Source organism: Acomys russatus, chromosome 11 (assembly GCF_903995435.1).
Source record: "Acomys russatus chromosome 11, mAcoRus1.1, whole genome shotgun sequence".
Lineage (NCBI taxonomy): Eukaryota > Metazoa > Chordata > Mammalia > Rodentia > Muridae > Acomys > Acomys russatus.
In genome coordinates, this window is record NC_067147.1 from 58,075,370 (window position 1) to 58,094,515 (window position 19,146).

General features: G+C 54.5%; 1 protein-coding gene across 1 annotated transcript in view; it reads left to right on the forward strand.

The window, feature by feature from the left end:
* The window catches only part of Cpne5 (copine 5), an 84,277-nt gene that overhangs the window by 63,596 nt on the left and 1,535 nt on the right, over positions 1-19,146 (forward strand). Inside the window, exons 12-19 of the mRNA XM_051153423.1 lie at positions 2,694-2,735; positions 5,781-5,856; positions 9,477-9,530; positions 12,444-12,505; positions 15,079-15,125; positions 17,207-17,388; positions 18,065-18,192; positions 18,395-18,497. Coding sequence (XP_051009380.1) covers positions 2,694-2,735; positions 5,781-5,856; positions 9,477-9,530; positions 12,444-12,505; positions 15,079-15,125; positions 17,207-17,388; positions 18,065-18,192; positions 18,395-18,497 — 694 coding nt within the window. The remainder of the gene's footprint in view (positions 1-2,693; positions 2,736-5,780; positions 5,857-9,476; positions 9,531-12,443; positions 12,506-15,078; positions 15,126-17,206; positions 17,389-18,064; positions 18,193-18,394; positions 18,498-19,146) is intronic.

Below are 19,146 nucleotides of genomic sequence, written 5' to 3' on the forward strand. Positions count from 1 at the left end.
GCCACTGAGGTCTGTCCCATTGTCCCTCACTGAGAAGATCATTCTTGTGGGTCTTACAGCTACGTCATAGCCAGCCTGGCATTAGCCTGGGTAAAGGGACAGAGTCCAGGCCCATAGGTCCCAAGTCCCATCTGCTGTGACCAGGGCTTGCAACAGGTTTGTGGACAGTGACAACCGGCCTCTCCCCCAGGCCTCTTCCCGTGTCTGGGGCTGTCCTTTTGCTTTCTTTCCTACCCAGGCCCAGGCTAGAAGTACAGCCCCTGAGCTCAGCAGACCCTCCCAAGCTGTAGCTGCCAGAGTCACGGTTGAGGTCAAACTGGCACAGGGAGATCTCACAGCCAATCTCAGCTGGCACTTCCCGTTCCCTGGGGAGCTTCTAGCCACCCTGGATCAGCCATGATGTGAGCCGTAAGCTCCAGTCTGAGGAGGGCCAGTGGCCCTGCAGCATGTTGGGGTTTCCTGGAGGGCTTCTCAGGGCCGTTCACAACCCAAATCCCAGCCAATGAAATAAGTCAGGCCCTTCGACCTTGAGAGTTGATTAAAAAAAAAACAAAAAAGATTTATTTATTATGTATACAGTATGATCAGATCACGTTATAGATTATTGTGAGCCACCATGTTGTTGCTGGGAATTGAACTCAGGACCTCTGGAAGAGCAGTCAGTGCTCTTCACCACTGAGCCATCTCTCCAGCCCCTTGATTTTTTTTTTTTTTTTTTTTTTTTTTTATTACATGTATTTGTTCATTGGTGGTAGAGAAGAGTGGGCCTGAGCCATGGCACACTGTGGAGGTCAGAGGTCAGATTTCAGGAGTCCGTTCTTTCCTTCCACCATGTGAGTCCCACGGATCAGACCCAGGTTGCCAGGCATGGCCAAGGTGTCTTTGTCCACAGAGCTGGCTTGTCAGCCACACACTCAGTACTCCTTCTGGGCTCTGTGGAACAAGGGTTACTGTCACCGGGGTCATCCAGTTCACAAAAGGGTTAGGAGAACTCTGTCCAGTGCAGATTTTGTTTATTTTTTTAATGGAGTCTCACTATATAGCCTTGGCCATCCTGGAACTACCTCTGTAGACCAGGCTGGCCTTGAACTCAGATCTGCCTGCCTCTGCCTCCTGAGTGCTAGGATTAAAGGTGTGTGCCCCCAAAGCCTGGCTTTAAGTAAATTTCACATGAAAAGGCATCCATGCACGGTTAGAGGGTAATGTGGAGATCAAGAGGCACTTTCTAGATACCCCAACACACACACACACACACACACACACCTATCCTGCAAGGCCCCATTTTACAGTGGCCTTGTAAAATTTTTACAGTGGCCTTGTAAAAGATGAAGTGCCACCTCCAGGCCACACAGCTCAGGTCCAGTGTCTAAGCTGAAGTCACCAATGTCACATCTGGCCTCTTTCCAGCACCTTCAGAAACTTAGGTGTGCTGATGCCTGTTCTTTCACTGGAGTAACCCTGCTCAGGGAGCTGTAGGGTTTGTCTTGTAAACTAAGAATGCAAAGGGCACTTCAAACCGTGCTTCTGTCTCGACTTCATATTGTTTTATTTACAGAAACCTAGCCCATGCGCAGCCTCTGGGCATTCCAGGCCTCTGTTCTGGAACCAGCTTCTTCCCCACTCTGTGAATCTTCCCCACCCCCCCCCCCCCCCCCCCCAACACACACAGCCTGGAGATACTCAAATGAAAGGAGACAGCGCCCCCTTCTGGGAACCACAGATCTCCCAGGCCAATTCCTGGCAGGGCTGAGAATATGGACCACACCACGGGTGGGATACATGGATGTTAACAGAGGAGAAACGAATTTAAGCTGCTTTGTGCTTCTTACATGGAGCTAAAGACCAGAAAACCCCGACTCCCTGGGCCTCACCCACCTTCCTAGCCCCCTCCCCCGCAGCCACCTGATAGCTTCCCCATCCCTGGGCATTCCAGAGGACAGAGCAGACAGGCACCAAGGGTTAACCAGCAACCCTCCACCTCCTTCCTCCTGCTTCTGGTCCGCTAGCCTGTTGCCATGGGAACATGGCTAAAAATAAGATGGGCTCTTAAAGCCCAGCCCCATGCTTAGGAGTCAAAACAAACTAATTAAAGCAGCCTGGGCTAGAATGTGAAGAAAATCTCTCTCTCTCTCTCTCTCTCTCTCTCTCTCTCTCTCTCTCTCTCTCTCTCTCTCTCTCTCTCTCTGGGGCCAGTCTCAGGGATGGAAAGCCTAGGGGCCCGGCCCAGGGGCCCTTCCTTGAGCTGCAAGGCTGGGGCTGGCTCTCCACCACTCACACCCTCAGACTCAGGATCCTTCCTGCCAAGTCTTACCCTCCCGTGGAAGCTTGCTGCTTCGTTGGGAGATCTGCCCCATCATGGCCCTGCTGCAGGTGAAAGCCCAGTTTGGCTTCCTGCTCCGGTTTCTACTCCAATTTAGGGAAGCCAAGAAGGTGGGATGAACAGAGGGGCTGAGGCCACTTCAGGCCAACTCCCTGAAGTCTCAAGATGTCCCGCCACGGCTCTGGGTGGCCTCTGCCCCTGAGACCTTTGCTAAAGGGTCTTCCGACGGGTCCCTGGTCTCTCTCTGGTTCCTTTCTCTGCACCGCAGGCTTGGAGCGTGGAACGCATGTTCACATGCACCTCTCCTGGTCCAGGAGCAGGAGGCCTGTCCTCGGACCATCTTACCCAGGGTTCTTTGCTGTTTGCTTTCTAGGACCATCAAGGTGGAGGTTTACGACTGGGATCGTGATGGCAGGTAAGGGCAGGGGCGCGAGAGGTGCACAAGAAGGTGAGTGGACCTAGGGAGCTCTGGAAAGCCAGGCAGGCCTGTGAAAAGCTGAGCGGATGTTAGAGGTCAACGGCGGAGCCGTACAGAGGAACAGAATCACACCATGCAACAGATCCACTTAAGAGGTTTAATAGGGAGATACAGGAACCGTCTCTGGAGACACATGGAGAGAGAGAGAGAGAGAGAGAGAGAGAAGCAGTGAAAGGCAGAGAGGTAGAAAAATGTAGAAAGAGGTAGCGACAAGTAGAGGGTGTCTGTTATATGGCCCAGGGCAGGGCCACGCCCTCGTGGCAGGTAATTAGTGACATCACAGTTAGGCAAACTGTAGCAGACTCCTAACAAGACCCATCCTGGGCACTCTGGGGGACAAGGGGCTGGATTCCACGCAGCATGGTCTGATGTCACGGTAGCTCAGCTCCATGGAGGTCCTACAGGCCAGGATGCCGGAGAGCCTGCCTTTGCCCCACAGAGCTGCCAGCAGCCAGCCTGTGCCTGCGCTCTCCTCCCTTGCAGAACCGGCAATGCTCTGCAGTGCCCATGTGGTGGGCCACTGAGCATTCCCTGTGTGAAGCCTCGGGCAAGGCACTGTGGGCAGACCAGGCTCTATAAGATATGTTGAACACCCCACAGCCTAGCCCAGCAGAGGCTCACTGTGTCATGGGGGCTAGATTCAGGTCTGAGGTAATGACTGTAGGGCCGGTGACAGCAGGATGTTCTGAGGCACAGGAAAGAAGGCAGTGCCTGAGGAGGGCTGGGTCTGGCCTGTAGGAGTGTGACTTCTGCCTGGGGACTGTGGGAGGCAGGTCCAAGTACCTCAAGAGGAAGAGCAAGTGTGGCTGGCAGTTCCTAGACTGAACAAACAGAGGAATCCAGAACCCCTGTGGTCTCCATTTGTCTGCTGAACCAAGTCTGGACGTAGCTCAGCTTCTTTCAGCCACTCCCTTCTGGGACGCTCCTGAAGGGCCGTCACAGTCGGCACCTCCCAGGTCTGATATGGACCAGGGTATTGTTCTTATTTTAAAAGGTCTTGTGCCAGTGGAGCTGAGTCAGGCCTACCCTGGCTCTGTTAGACCCCACCCTCACCTTCCTGATCCCTTCCAGCCAGCCAGGTCAGCTCCACCACACTTCCAACCCAATTTGCTTTGTCCTCTCAGAGCAATTCCCCACACATCTCCTTTACCTGGGAGTTTACCCTTCCCTGGCAACTTGGGACAGCCGCCAGGTGCCAGGGTCCTACCGTCAAGTTACCAGAAGTTTGAGAACCACGAACCCGTCGTCAACACGGTGTGGAGTGGGGCTACGGGTGTAGTTTAGTGGTAGAGGGCCTGCCTAGCGTTTGAGAGTCCCTGGGTTCCATCCTGTACTGAAAAGAAATAAGTAAACTTCCAGGGCTGGCAAATGGCTCAGCGGGCAAAAGGGCTCGCTGTACAAGCCTGACTGCCTGAGTTCAATCCTGGAGACTCACGTAAAGGTGGACAGAGGATATCTACTCCATAAAGGTGTCTTGTGACTGTCATACACCTGTGTGGTTCAAGCACACACACATACCACCCCTCCCCCTGCCCCCTCTCTTACACACACACACAAAACTAAACAAACTCCCCCCAAACCAAAGTGTATATATGTATGAAAGTGTCATACCATTACTTTGGGCTGGGCGTGGTGGCATACGCTTTTAATCTCAGCACTCGAGAGGCAGAGGCAGGCAGATCACTATGAGTTTGAGGCCAGCCTGGTCTACCAAGGCTACACAGAGAAACCCTGTCTAAAAACAAAAAAACAAAAAACAAACAAACAAAAAACCCAAAAACTATCATCGTTTCACAGCAGGGCATGGCCTGGTTACTCCATCTGGGTGCCCCAGCTGAAGCGCCAAGCCCTGGGTTCCAGCTATGGACTCAGGCCTGCTGGGAGTGCCCACTCTGGCAAAAGACCCCTGCCACCTGGCTGAATGTCGCTCTCACCGTCTGTTTAGGAAGTGTTAGCACAAGGACCGGGTGTGCAGAGGCAGAGCCCTGGCCTACCGTGTTCTAGTCTCAGGACTCCATTCCCAGCACCTAAGGAAAGACCCAGCTGTGGTTTTATGCACCTGTATGAAACTATTTGGGAGTCTGAGGCAGGAGGATTGGAGTTGGAGGCCAACCTGGGCAATCCAATGAGAAGTTATCTCAAAAAAAAAAAAAAAAAAAAAAGAATAAATTAGTGAGACAGGCATATGTGTGCCTACCGTTCCAGCATTCTGGAAGTAGAGGCAGAAGGATCAGGAGTTCAGGGCCATCCTTAGCTACATAAGTTCATGACTGAGCTAGGATACACAGGATGATGTCTCCAAAGGCCCAAAATTTAAAACAGTTTTTAATGTTATTGACTTGGGCACAGTGGGCACGCCTTTAATCCCAGAGCTCAGGAGGCATTGGCAGGTAGAACACTGGGAGTTCTAGGCTAGCCTGGTCTACATGGCAAGGCCCTGTTATGGGAAAATCTGTTTCAGCAGGGAGGAGTCAATGAATGCCTTTGAGCCCGTCACTTGAATTTGACAATTGCTAAATTTCACTGTATTTGCCTTATCTATATTTTACTAATGTAATTTAAAGGAAATTCCATCATGGCATTTACCCCTAAATATTTCATTAGAAATGTCTAAAAAAAATAAGCACATTTCCCCCACGTAACTCTGAAAGCCATTATTCCACCTGACATATTGTGCAGTAATGTTTGACTGCCATCCAACAACGTTCACTCCGCACCAGACACTGTCCTCAGATGCCTCTTCTTGCTAGCTCATTTAAATAAGAATCCAAGCAGATGGGGCATCTCCTTCCTCCAGGACTCTGTCTTCTGCCAGGTTGGCCACCATCAGCTCTCTTGGTCCACGAACAACAAAGGGCTCCTTCCTAGACTCTGTGCCTTGGAGTGGAGGCCCTGGCAGAATTGGGGCAGGGGCAGGGGCAGGCCGTCGGGAGAGGCATCTGTAGCCTGGGCCTCTGTCTTCAGCAGCATCTTCCCTTGCAGCCACGACTTCATCGGGGAGTTCACCACCAGCTACCGGGAGCTGGCACGTGGCCAGAGTCAGTTCAACATCTATGAGGTGAGGTGCACTGAGGGTGTGTATGGGGGAGGGGCGATGTCTCTTATCATAAGGGTGCTGGCTCACGACAGTAAGGACATGGGAGCTCTGAGAGGGGTTGGGGACTTCCGTGTTGTCTCACAAGGTGGGTCAGATGTTTCGACTTCACAGACACTGCCCCACCCCCACCCCCCATACACCACATCCCCACACAAACATACACAAAGCTAACGAATCTGACTTACAAGTCCTTAAGCTACACTGCCTCTGCAGAAACAGTTCTGACCAGGCGTGGGAACGGAGGAAAGTCCTGGATGCTGAAGGAGGCGTTTGGTAGTTGCACACACACACGACACACACACACACCACAAGAAGAGACTTCAAGGTCAGTCTGGAGCACCAGGAAGAAAGAGAAAAGAGGCCCAAGACCAGAGGCCCTGACTTCAGAGCAGGCCCCGTCTTCAGACAAAGCTTGTGGTCCTCTGGAGTAGTCACCAGGGCTCTTAACAGCTGAGCCATCTTTCCAGGCCCCGTGGCTATGGCTGCGATTTTGGGTAAGGACTCTGGTGGTGAGCTGTCTGAGTTCCCCAAACCCAGGCAAGGCAGACTTTACCTTCCTTTGGCCTCCTCTGAGGAGGTTCTTAGGAAAGAGGACCGAGCGGTTAGCTCTCTCTCGGCGGCGTTTGGCTTCCAGACGTGGGAAGCACCGATGGGACTGGCCTGCCTCTGCAGTCGGCCATTTGATTGCCTTTGATGATTGTCACCTCTTTGTGATCAGCAAGACACAAGCTACTGCATTGGTAGATGGCAGCGACGCTGTTTCTGGGTGGGAAAGCCAGTCCGAAGAAAACAGCCTCAGCTTCCACAGCCCCAGAGGCAGCTTTGAACCCCAGGGGTGCCACTAGGAGGCCAGGTGGGCTCAGGAAGGCCTTGCTAGAGTCACCAGTCAACACCCCATCTCTGACCCTGAAGCCACCCTGGTGGGATGCACTTCTAAGCCACCTGTGTGTGGGCCCCTCCCTGGACCCAGCCCCTGCTAAACACTGACTCACCAGCTGGGTGTCTTCAAGCACCACCACTCTCCTCCTGGCAGCCCTGAGAGAGACACACCTCGAGTCTCCAACCCCTCAGGCTCATCACCAACACTACCCTCTCCTCCTCCCCCATCCACTCCACGGTCTTTGCAATAGTGTCTTCCATCCTCCATAGTGACCAGAATGCTCTGGGTGTGGCCCAAAGGCCTGACCGTCCCCAGTCCCCTCTGAAGCCTGGTGTTGCCTCAAACCAAGCTTTAGTCCACCACACTCCTACTCTCTAAAGTGCCCACTTTAAAGTTAAGGCAGATCTCCTTGCAAAGCTGGCCCTGAGAGGTAACAGCCCTCACTACAGCTGAGCACCAGTGGGCTGCAGAAGGGAATGAACTCCTTCTGTGATTAGAGGCATGGTAATTGCCGGGCTGGGTGCTGGGTCCGTCTCTTCCGCCCTCCCTTGGAGGCCGGAGGCCGCCGTCCTCTGTATAGCCTCATTTCTGCAGCTGCCTCCCCAAGGATTTCCTCTGCCTTTTCTGGTCAATACCTATGGGTCCCTGGAGGCTTTCTCAAATGCCCCCCAGGAGGTTATCACCTTCGCTCGCGAGTCGCTACCCTCACACTGCTCCTCCCTATGGTGTGCCTGGGGCTTTCCCAAGAACATGAGGTTCTCAGAGGTGGGGCATTTGATTCTGTATTCCCAGCAAACCTGGTGCATGTGAAACCAGATTTCAAAACAGGGGAAAGGTAGCCTAGTAGAGTGGGCCAGTTCCTTGCCATGTCCCTAGGGGGTGCTGTGGCCCTGTGTGGAACCTGGCAGCCACTTGTGGCTAGAGAGGTTGTGATGAGGGAGGTTCTGGGGAATCCTGAGAGACCTCAGATCAGAAGGGGGCACTAACTCCATGCCCACTTCACTTAGAGCTGATGCTAACCGCTGCTTTAATGTAAAGAGCAGCGTCAGAGAGCGGAGATATGACTGTTAATTTAGAGAGAATTGCAGAAGGCTTCAGAGAAATGTGTGGAACCTGGTGTTGTGTGCCTGTGATCCCACCACTCAGGAAGCTGAGGCAGGCAATAGCCTGGACTACATGATAAAACCCTGTCTCAAAATAACGGAAAACAAAATGAAACAAAGGCAGGGTAAAGAAATCAGACCGCAGCCCTCAGCACACTCCTTCAGGGTGACTGTGGAACAGAGGTCAGAGGCACATTTGGTTCCATTTGTCCAAACCCTGAGAACTGGGGAAACACAGCTGTATTGGGACTGCAGCCCCTGCCTGTCCGTCTGGGCAGCCGGGAGCCATCGGTGGTGTTGGAGAGAGCTGCCCCACAACCAGAGATGCACTTCTAGGGGGTTCAAGGTCTCAGACCTGGCCTCAGTCCCATCTGCGCATCATACCTGCCCTCCCATTTCAGCTTGTCACTGGTCCATTGAGATGACAGCCCACACAGCACACGCCACCCACCGCTGGCCTGGAGACAGGATTCTAACCTTGTGTCTGTCTAGATGGTTGTGTGACCTTAAGCCAGTCACCTGGCACCTTTGTGCCCTGGCGTCCTTTGTTCCCAGAATTAGTATCGGCCCTTGTTAGACCAAAGGACACTGGTGGTTAGGGACATAGGGGAGGCTGGGCAGGTAGAGATGCACGCTTTTAATCCCAGCGCTCGGGAGGCGGAGGCAGGTGGATCTCTGAGTTTGAGGCCAGCCTGGTCTTACAGATCGAGTTCCAGGACAACCAGGGCTACACAGAGAAACCCTGTCTCGAAAAACAAGCCAACAAAAAGCATAAGCCATGTGGAAGAGGGGAATGAGTTCCAGAGAAGGCAATAGGTGATGGCGTGGGTGGGAGCTGCCTTGACCTGCTGATTGGACACCAGACAAAGCCTGGATTTCCCACGCTGAGCTTGGGAACACAGAGCTCAGTGCAGTGTGGGTCACCAGGACAAGCTAGGCCTGAGGCTCCCCCGCACTAGTAACATCTACAGCTGGGTCACTGCTTCGGGGCAGCATCCTAGCCCCCCTTTCTCCACCCCTCCCAAGTGGTGACGGCGACCTACAGACTTTACAAATGTCAAGAGTGAAGGGTGTCACTCGTTGGCAGTAGCAGAGAGTAGAGCCACCTCAAGTCTTTACTGAGTCTACCATGGAGCTCCACCATGGGACAAGCAGATTTGGTTTGGCGCTTCCTACGGTGGGTCAGGGTGGCAGCCCGGAGCCAGGCTCAGAGGCTCAGGGCAGCCCTGAGCGGGAGCCCTAAGGAGGACGGGGAAGGCAGGACTGAGGCAAGAAAGAAGGTGTGTAGGGTAAAAGAGCGACCCAGCCAGCACAGGCAGGCGTGGGCAGAGTTGTCTTGCAACACGCGGCCGCGTTGGGCAGGTTTGAGGGTATTGGGAGACAAAGCTAAAGAAACTGTCCCAGTGTGTTGGATCCTGGGACACTGGGGTAACTAGGACTCCCAGATGCCAGCATCCCACAAAGCCTGGCAAAGCCCTTCCCAAGTCGCGGTCACACCCCGTACCCTGCTGGGCTGCTTGCCCGAGCCACACCCAAGGCCGGTGGGAGCCCTGAACCTGCACTGACTACTTTCAAACAGTAGTTGCTTTTCCCTATAGGTGATAAACCCTAAAAAGAAAATGAAGAAAAAGAAATATGTGAATTCTGGCACGGTGAGTAGCTCCCCCTGTCACAGTTGATGGGGGCATTGCCCTAAGCCAAAAGCCAGGCTGGAGTGCAGGGTCCGACCCAGGTGAGTGAGTTAACAGAGAGCTTTCAGCCCTGGGGCAATCTGCAGGAAAGAAACACACACACACACACACACACACACACTCCACATGCTTGTGGGGAATCCCCAGGACTCTGGGCATTGTCCTGGAGAGGAGCCGAGGCCTCAGGCTGGGAAGCCATGCAGGCAAGGTTTCACAGCTGGGAGAGTCAGGCGGGAGTCAGCACTGCCTTTGATCCCCGTGGGCAGCGCTGCCACTGCTTAACTGCTACCACCAAGAAGGACACTGGTCCTTGACTTGTGGGGGCTGGTCAACTGGACATTCCCGCATTATTCGGCAGATGTGTACTGGGCGCCTAGCCGCGCTGTATGGACAAACGGCCCAGCCAGCAAAGGGCAGACACACCCAGCTCCCTGGTGCTTGAAATGGGGGAAGACAGAGGGCTAGTCAGTACACGTGCTCGTACACACACATTGGTGGAGGGGTTGTAATAGCTGTGGGGGCAAGGTGGTGCAGAATAGAGCAGGTGCTGAGACTATCTAAGAGAGGGACTCAGCCCTCAAAAGCAGCGCAAGCAACAGCCCTGAGGCAGAGCCCCAGTGCAGTGTGAACGTACCCGGGTTTGTGCTCTCTGTGTCTCCCCTATTCCTTCCTGAGACAGCCGTCTCTGTCAGGTAACGTTAGTTGCTAGGCTCAGAACTAGCTGAACCCCATCCTCTTTGGAGGAAACCCCACTTGCAAAACGGAGCCAGCACAGGTGGTGGTGACCGACCTCTGGAGGTGCAGGCCCGCAATTGTCCCGTGTTCTACACTCACGAGTGGCAGAGACAGACCCCCGTTCTTCTGTGTATAGCTGTTTCCCACACTGGGGCTTGAACACCTCTCTGTCCCCGGCTGCCCTATCCCCCAGGTGGAAACCGCAGCGTCTGGGCAGTGCACTGGCCGGGCCCATGGGCCTTCCCCATCTGTGATGGAAGCACACCCAGCCTTTGCCGGCAGACCTGGGAAATGACAAGAATCCATCCAACCCCCCCCCCCCCGACACATACACACACACACACACACACACACACACACACACACACACATCTTAAGTGCCCCAGAGGAGGTAGGACTTACCCCAGCTGGCAGCTCTTCAGATGCATGTGCAAAATTTAAAAGGCCTCATTGTCTAGCCTTCCTAGAGACGAAGAGAGGGGAGGGGATCTGTTTCACGCCTCACATGGAGTTAGTTAGGGTCTGGGCTGGGGACATCTCTGGCTGCAGGGACACTCATGGGAGGAGCTAAATAAAGTTCCTCAAAGCTCAAACTCAGAATATCCCACTGGCCAGTGTGGGGGGACTGATCAGCAGGACAGGATGAGAAACCTGGGCGTCTTTGGTCCAGGCTCCACCTGGGCTGCAGGAATCTAATGGTGACCATGAAGTGCCACAACATGCTGTTGGCATGCTGCGGAGCCGCCATCACGGGTGGGGGGGAGGTTCAGTGGCCTCTCAGGTGCTTCATGCACTGTTCTCCCCGGTGTGGCTCTCAGGGCCACCTCACACAGGCCGCCTTGTGCCACATCTCCTTCTTGAGGTTGAGGGACATCAGCTGGCCTGGCCAAGCTGACAGGCTGGTAAATGTTAGTTGAATCCACACCAGCAGGGGTCTCTTGATCTCCAGGTCCCCTCCTTTCTGGTGCCTCACTCTTTGTTTTTGTTTTTGTTTGTTTTTCGAGACACGGTTTCTCTGTACAGCCCTGGCTGTCCTGGACTCACTTTGTAGACCAGGCTGGCCTCGAACTCACAGCGATCCACCTGCCTCTGCCTCCCGAGTGCTGGGCCGGTGCCTCACTCTTGCTCCTCTCTGTGACCCAAATTCTTTGAGACAGGCTGCCTATGTGGGCAAAGCCGTTGCCCAAGTCTCTTGAGGGGCAGAAGGTGGGAGGCTTCAACTAGGAAAGAGGGGTCCTGGGACTGAGGCACCTGCAGGGAAAAGATGGGCTGAAAGGGGCAGAGGCTGAACCGCATCCTAGAAGTGGGTATGAAGGGCAATGCCGGAGAACAGAGCAGTTCAGAGACTGGGTGGTGCTAGATAGTGGCACAGGGGCGTGTGGGGTTCATGCCAGTCAGAGACACAGGCATCAGCGGGTGCCTGGGCCTACATCAGGATGACTCCCCAGCTCTCCACATTGGAAGTGGGGCTCTGGGTCTCCCCAGGACCCACTTGGAGGATGCCTGGGTCCTTAGCCTGTGCCCTGGGCCTCAGCAGTAGGGTTGGCATCAAAGTTAAGTGTGGTTCCGAAGCCGCCAACCTCCAGTACTCGGGAGGTGGGGGCAGGAGGAACAGGAGTTCAGGGTCATCCTCAGCTACACAGCGAGTTCGAGGGCAGCTTTAGCTACATGAGACCCACTCTCAATATGAGAGTCATGGAGGTTCTGAATTCACACGTAGTAGGTTTGTATCCCCACTGTGCTGCATCCTGGCAGCAGCCTTGGAGCCTCAGTTTCCTTGACCGTAAAATGGGGGTCAAAGCCCTCGGTTGGGTCACCACAGACATAGCATGGCGTGACACAGAGGAAAACAGCACCTTAAGACTGCTCTCCACAACTAGGCGGTGGCGGCGGCACATGCCTTTAATCCTAGCATCAGAGAATTAGAGGCAGGTGGATCTCTGTGAGTTCAAGGCCAGCCTGGTCTACAAAGTGAGTCTAGGATAGCCAAGACTACATGGAGAAACCCTGTCTCGAAAAACCAAAGAAAGAAAGAAAGGAAAAAAAAAAAAAAAAGACTGCTCTCCACAGGCAAAATGTGGACTAGGGCCCTGACCATCCGCAGGGCACTCCACTAACCACACTCCATTTCTTTCCCAGGTCACCCTGCTTTCATTTGCGGTAGAGTCAGAGAGCACCTTCCTGGATTACATCAAAGGAGGGTGAGAGAAACAGGGCTGCCCTCCCCAGCCCCAGGGAGAGGGCTGGGCTCCATACCGTGTAACCAGAGCACGCCCCATGAGCCAGACACTGCCTCAGAGCTGAGAGCCTTGCCTGCACCTGGATTCCCAGCCCAGGAGGCTTGCCTGGGTCTTATGGGGTCCCTGAGCAGAGATAGGACCTAAGGGTTGTGGAGACTCCATGAAAGCCGAGGTGTGGGAGGTGGAAAGTGCTCTGGAGATGCAGGTTCTGGGTCCCTGTTTGCCTTGGATTTTCAGAGTTACTGTCCCTGAGTTACTGAACCATGAGTCCTGTTCTCTGTGTGGGTATCAGCTCATGATGGCCATGGGACAGGGACCTGTAAGGACAGTGAGGTTAGGGGACAGTCCCAGGGACAGCAGGTACCCAAGTCCAAGTTGAAAGACTGAAGGAACCAAAGTAAGTGTGTGTGTGTGTGAGTGTGTGTGACCTCCAGGCCATCATAGGCAGCATAGCCAGAAGGCTCCAGTTGGCAGCTTACTGCAAATGGCCTGATTCCAAAGAGGGGCCTCCCTGGAACACTCCCTACAGATGGCTGCCAGGTCAGGGCGTGGGCAGCCGAGAGCCCACAGGTGCAGGCGAGCAATGACTGCACCTGCCTGAGAAGAGACAGGCAGGGCAGCTTTGTAGGGCGAATCCCAGCCTGGCCGGCACCTGGCTGCCCGGTCTGCACGGCACAGAGAGACGGCTGTCCTGGGACACATCTTACTTTCCCATGACTCCACTTCTTGAACTTACATCTCCAAGGTTACAAGTCCTTCTTCTGCCTATAGAGTGTGCGCACACACACACTCAGACTCCCACACTCCCTCTGGGTCCCCAGAGGCCTCCTGTAGCCACCTCTCTGAATAGGATGCTGCTACTGCCACCCTGGCTACCTTCCCCATCGCAGCTCCGTGGTACAGCACTTTGCATGCATGCATGAATGCGTGCATGCAAAAAAATCCCTAAACCAAAAATTCATCTCTTCTTTATTCCATTAAGCAGCCAGCCCTCTTATTCCATGCACCTGGCAATTTCCAAACAAGCTTCATTTTGTTCGCCATCTCATTTGCATAGCGCTCCTAATTTACATATCGGGTAGGCCGGAAGCCTTTATCTCCATTTTGCACCCACCTGCGCGGTGACCTGGCTCCTTTTGTTCCTCGCTGATTAGTAGTCTTGCTTGCTCTGCTGTTTCCCATGGGGCTGTGTGTCATGGATGGGATGAAGGCAGGGAGCTGCTGAAACACCACACACGCACGTGAGAGCACAGGGAATGGGTCCAGGCAGGAGGCTGCCAGAGGTGTCTGTCTGGGGACCTTGGCTTCCCTTCCTTGCCAGCTAAATCCAGAAGGAAGAAGAATGTTTGCTCTGGCCGTGTCAGACAAGTGCCAAGGGGCAGGAGGAGCAACTTGACTTTGTGGAGTTACTGTTCTCCAAAGCGCCTGCTTTCTCTTTGCTTCCTTCCTCTCCCCCCCAGCCTCCCCCCCCCCCCATGTTTTCAGGTCTTTAAGTAGAAGAATAGTTCAGTGGGGCCAGCCTCTTTCCTCATCCTGTTTTTGGAAGAGACAACCCAGTTGTGCCCCTTGGCTATAGTTGAGCAGGACAGAGCCATCCTCCCAAGGATGGTGCCTGAACAGGGGTTTTTAACTCTCCAGATGTCTCCTTTCTTTTAACAAAGATACTGTTATTCCACATGGAGAGGTGCCGTCAAACACTCTACTGCCCTAGCAAGGAGTCCCCAGCCATAGGCTTCAAACAAGTGCCTGGCAGCGTTGAGTGCGGCAGTCGTTTGCACTGCCCTTCAGGGGCCCAGGTTCTTGCTGTCTTGTGGCTCTTCTCTTAGAGTCTGGAGTCCAGGGGATGCTCTGCCTCCAGCTAGCAGAAAGATGGGACTGCTCTGCCCGGAAAACCTGGTTTGTCTCCTGCTGGCCATGTCTTTACCCTTTCCCAGGGTACAGGGATCTCATGTGCATCAGCTTGGCTGTGACCAGGTGGCAAGTGAGCTGGGGTTTCTAACAGAGACCTCTTCATAAGTACAGTTGAAAAGGAGCCTGAATTCTGTTACATCCCAGAACCCCTCAGAATCCCTGGGGTTTTGTTAAGCAGATTCTGAGGGTCCCACCTCAAACCAACTGAATGGCCACAGGCTCTGAACTCCTCCCCCTCAGACTCCCAGCAGTGTGAGAATCACAAGATGAGGCTCCATCTAGGCCCACCATCTTCATCCATCTTACTCTGTCCACATCTGGACTGGATCCCACAGCAGCCAACAGTGAAATGTCCAAGCTAGCTTCACTGTGAAAAATGTCAGCCGGGCGTGGTGGTGCTGTGCGTGCCCACACAACATAATCAGTCCCCGTATGTTCTGGAATGCTACCGCCAGTGCTCACAGAGGCCCTGCGGAGGGGCATGGCTGCTGTAACAGTCCCAGCGTCACAGCGCTTGCACACAAGTTGCTTCTTCACTGAGGCCACATGTCTGACAGACAACGCCCAGTGGCTTTTCCCGCCATCCTCGCTCCCCCGGTGACTCCAGCTTTTCTCTTCTTTAGGACGCAGATCAATTTCACTGTGGCCATCGACTTTACAGCTTCCAATGGTGAGTGGGGCAGGAGCATGCAGGGTGGGCATCTCTGGGCTGTGATGGACAACTTGGCCAATTCCCCGTCTTCCTGTTGCATGACACTGTTCCTAGGGAGATGGAAGCAAACAGCTTGCTCACCCCAGAAAAGGGAACCAGTGACAGACTAAAGTAAAGATGCTACCAAAGTCCAGTGTGATGAACCAGCGAGGTCCCTGACTCACCCCCTGCAGCATGAGAGGTTACCACAGGAACATGGGCGACAGAAAGCCACCCCAGTGCGGGTGACAGCCCCGGGGAAAGCTGGAACTCTGAGGCTCTCCATACAGCTTGCAGATGGCTCAGCAGGGACTTCCTGAGCTTTCAGGAACTTCTCTCTGAGAAGGAATGCTTCGGTTCAGAGGGAGCTGCCCAGCATGAGAAGGCATCTAGGGCCAGAGCACCAAAGTTAGAATGGAGAGGGCAGCATATACCTTTGAGGCAGAGGCAGGCAGGTCTCTTGAGGTCAAGGCCAGCCTGCTCTGCAGAGTGAGTTCCAGGACAGCCAGTGAGACCCTGTTCCCAAAATAAGTAAATAAGTTGTTAAAGCTAAATAGCCAAGAAGGGCCGAAGCCTCCCCAGATCAGATGATCCTATCCCCGTGCACCCATGGTGGTGAGGGTGCAACCCCAAGCCATTGCCCTGATGAGGAGGACCCATTATATGGGGAACAAGAGAAAGAAGTCATATAGATCTGGCTGTGGCTGGATGGCCAAGAGCCATCACAGTGCCTGAGGATACCCTGAAAAGCAGCGCAGAGCTGTTTGTGGGGTCATGACCCCCACCAGGGTGTTCTGAGCACGTTTTTGGGTCAGAAGACATGTAGGTCTCACCGTCCTCTGGTGTGTCGAATCCTTCTGTTGCTACGGGGCATGAGTGCCAGGCTGTCAGAGCTGGGGGCCTGCTGTGTTAATACTTACGCCAAAGGAGATGGGGGGGGGGGTAGCTCAGTGTTTAAAGTGTTTAAAGTGCTTGCCATGTAAGGACAGACTGGAGATCTGATTCCCAAGACACACATACATGGCAGATGTATGCGGTGGCCCAGCCGTAATCAGCCTAGTGAGACTAGCCACGTGGGCCAGCTCTGAGTTTGATGAGAAGACCCTACCTACTTCCGTGAATAAGGTGGGAGAGCAATGAAGGATCATTCTCAAATCGGCCTCGACCCTCCATACGTGTGTGTGCACGTACATGCCGACATGCGTGTACGTGCGCACACACAGATATGGGAATGGCAGGAAGACACTTCCGTTAGCATCACCCAGTTAGTCCTGACTGTGGTCCTAGAATGGGGCAGACAGCCCTGCTTTACAGGTGAGGCGACTAAGGCTGAAGGGGTGAGATCACACAGCTAGTGGGAGGGCATCCATGTCGGTGGTGCCTTGGAGAGTGAGCCCGGAAGAGGGCACTAGATCTCATCAGAGATGGCCGTGAGCTACCATGTGGATGCTGGGAATTGAACTCAGGACCTCTGGAAGAGCAGCCAGTGCTCTTAACCTCTGGGCCATCTCTCCGGCCCATCAATGGTGGGGGCCCGGGGGGCGGGAGCACTGCTAGAGGAAGGCCACACTGGGTTACCAGAGAGAGACAGGGTGTAAATGTTCAAGAGAGAAACAGACAGTGCCAAAACTGCAGGTAAGTGGGGAGGGGCTGGTGAGGCTGCGTCTGTGGAACTCAGGCTGGGAGGGTAAGTGGTTGGTCGGTCGGAGGCCAGACCTCGGGGATCCTGTGACTTGGTGGCTCTGGGGTGATCTGAGTGACATGGGGGCTCAGGGTGCTTTGAGCATAGAATCTAGTGGGCCAGTGTGTGTAGTGTGCACTACAGGTAAGGGCAGGGGCTGGGGCAGGGACCCTGAGGAGGCTGCCGCTATCTTGGACACCAGGGAGTGGTGGTGGCCTTGAGAAGGAAGCAGGGGTGGAGGGGTGGGGAGTGTGGTTTGCATCTGTTCCAAGGGTCGGGCAGTCACTCTGTTGACTGCTGCACCGGGACGGAATGGAGGGAGGTGCTCACGGACACACCCTGTCCAGTTTGGCAGGTGTCCCCATGTCCTGTGTTACAGGGAACCCCTCGCAGTCCACATCTCTGCACTACATGAGCCCCTACCAGCTGAACGCCTACGCGCTGGCGCTGACTGCCGTTGGTGAGATCATCCAGCATTATGACAGCGACAAGATGTTCCCCGCTCTGGGCTTTGGGGCCAAGCTGCCCCCCGACGGCAGGGTGTCCCACGAGTTCCCACTGGTAGGTGCTCCCAGGCTGGGAACAAGCAGTGGGGAGCAGGGGGCGTTTGGTTTGGGTTTTTTTTTGTTTTAGTTTTAATAATTTATTTTGATTTCATGTGCATAGGTGTTTTGCCTGCATGTATATCTGTGTGAGGGTGTCAGATCTCAGAGTTACAGACAGTTGTGAGCTGCCATTTGGGTGCTGGGAGTTGAACCCAGGTCCTCTGGAAAAGCAGTCAGTGCTCTTAACCACTGAGCCATCTCTCCAGCTCCCTGGCTTTTATTTTTCAAGACAGGATTTCTTTGTGTAGCCCTGGCTGTCCTAGAACTCGCTCTGTAGACCAGGCTGGCCTCAAAGTCAGAGATCTGCCTGCCTCTGCCTCCCGAGTGCTGGGATTAAAGATGTGCGCCACCACCAGTTAGCTGAGTGGGGTGGAGGCGGGGGGGGGGGGAATTCTAATTCTGTACGTTGGCCTAAATACTTTCAGAGTAAGCTCCGTAGGCTTGGCCACCTACTTCACTTGGGGTTCTAGGCTAAAGGCAATGATGCCTCTGACTCCCCACTCAACCCCGACCCCCATCTCCCTGGGCCCAGCCCTGCCTCTGTCACCACCTCCCCACTGTCTCCCTGGGCCCAGCCGTGCCTCTGTCACCCTCCTGCCTACTTGAGCTCAGCTGCCTCCTCTGTGTCTCAGAATGGCTGTCAGGAAAACCCCTCCTGTTGTGGCATCGATGGCATCCTGGAGGCCTACCACAGCAGCCTGCGCACTGTGCAGCTTTATGGCCCCACTAACTTCGCCCCCGTAGTCACCCACGTAGCCAGGTAAGGCTGGGGCAGCAGGCCCCTCAGTAACACACCACTGGAGGGTTTAGTGGGGTGTCTCTTACCACCTGCTCACCTTTCAGCAAGAGGCCCAGAAGATTCCCTTTAAGCCCCTACCAGAGGGTTTGGGAGGCTTGTTCGGGGGCCTGGGCCAGAGTGCTCCAGGACAGATCTCTTTGCGTGCTTACCCCTACCCTCGCAGGAATGCCGCAGCTGTGCAGGATGGCTCCCAGTATTCAGTGCTCCTTATCATCACTGATGGTGTCATCTCGGACATGGCACAGACCAAGGAGGCCATTGTCAATGTGAGTGGAACACAGCGGCGCTCGCTCATGCTCGCGCTCTCTCTCTCTCTCTCTCTCTCTCTCTCACACACACACACACACAGAGTTTTGGGAGACTGAAGCTTCTTGCCCCACCCCTAGGAGAACCCGGGGGGGGGGGAATGCCTCCTTTAAAGGAACACTGGGGATGGGTTCTTTCTTGCCCCCCCAATGTTTTCCCTAAAAGGGAACCCCCTCATCATTCATCTGGTTGCTAGTCACTCTAGGGGGACTTAGAGTGCTAGACAGGGGTTTGGGAGACAGAAGCAGCACTGGGCCTGTGAGAAAACAGACCTCTGAGCCACACAGATGGCTGTGTTCTCGAGGGTAGGGGGTGGGGGTAGGGGTGGAGGTGGACAGGGCCTGGCTCCCTCAGCCACCCACCCTAGGCCCCAGCTTGTCATGTAGAGGAGGTTGAGCGGGTCCCCATCATGAGGAAAGCTCCCTTCCTTAACCCTGACCCATGGTTTTCCTATAAAGGGGGCTCCCTGCCACTGCTGCCTTGGTCCCTCATGGTGGAACCCCAGCACCCCCTTGGCAGACCCAGCTCCCCCACCTCCGCAGCTCCTCTTCTCTTGATCCATGTCCTCTCCCTATCCCATCCCTTCCCTTGGAGTTCCTTGGGGCCCCC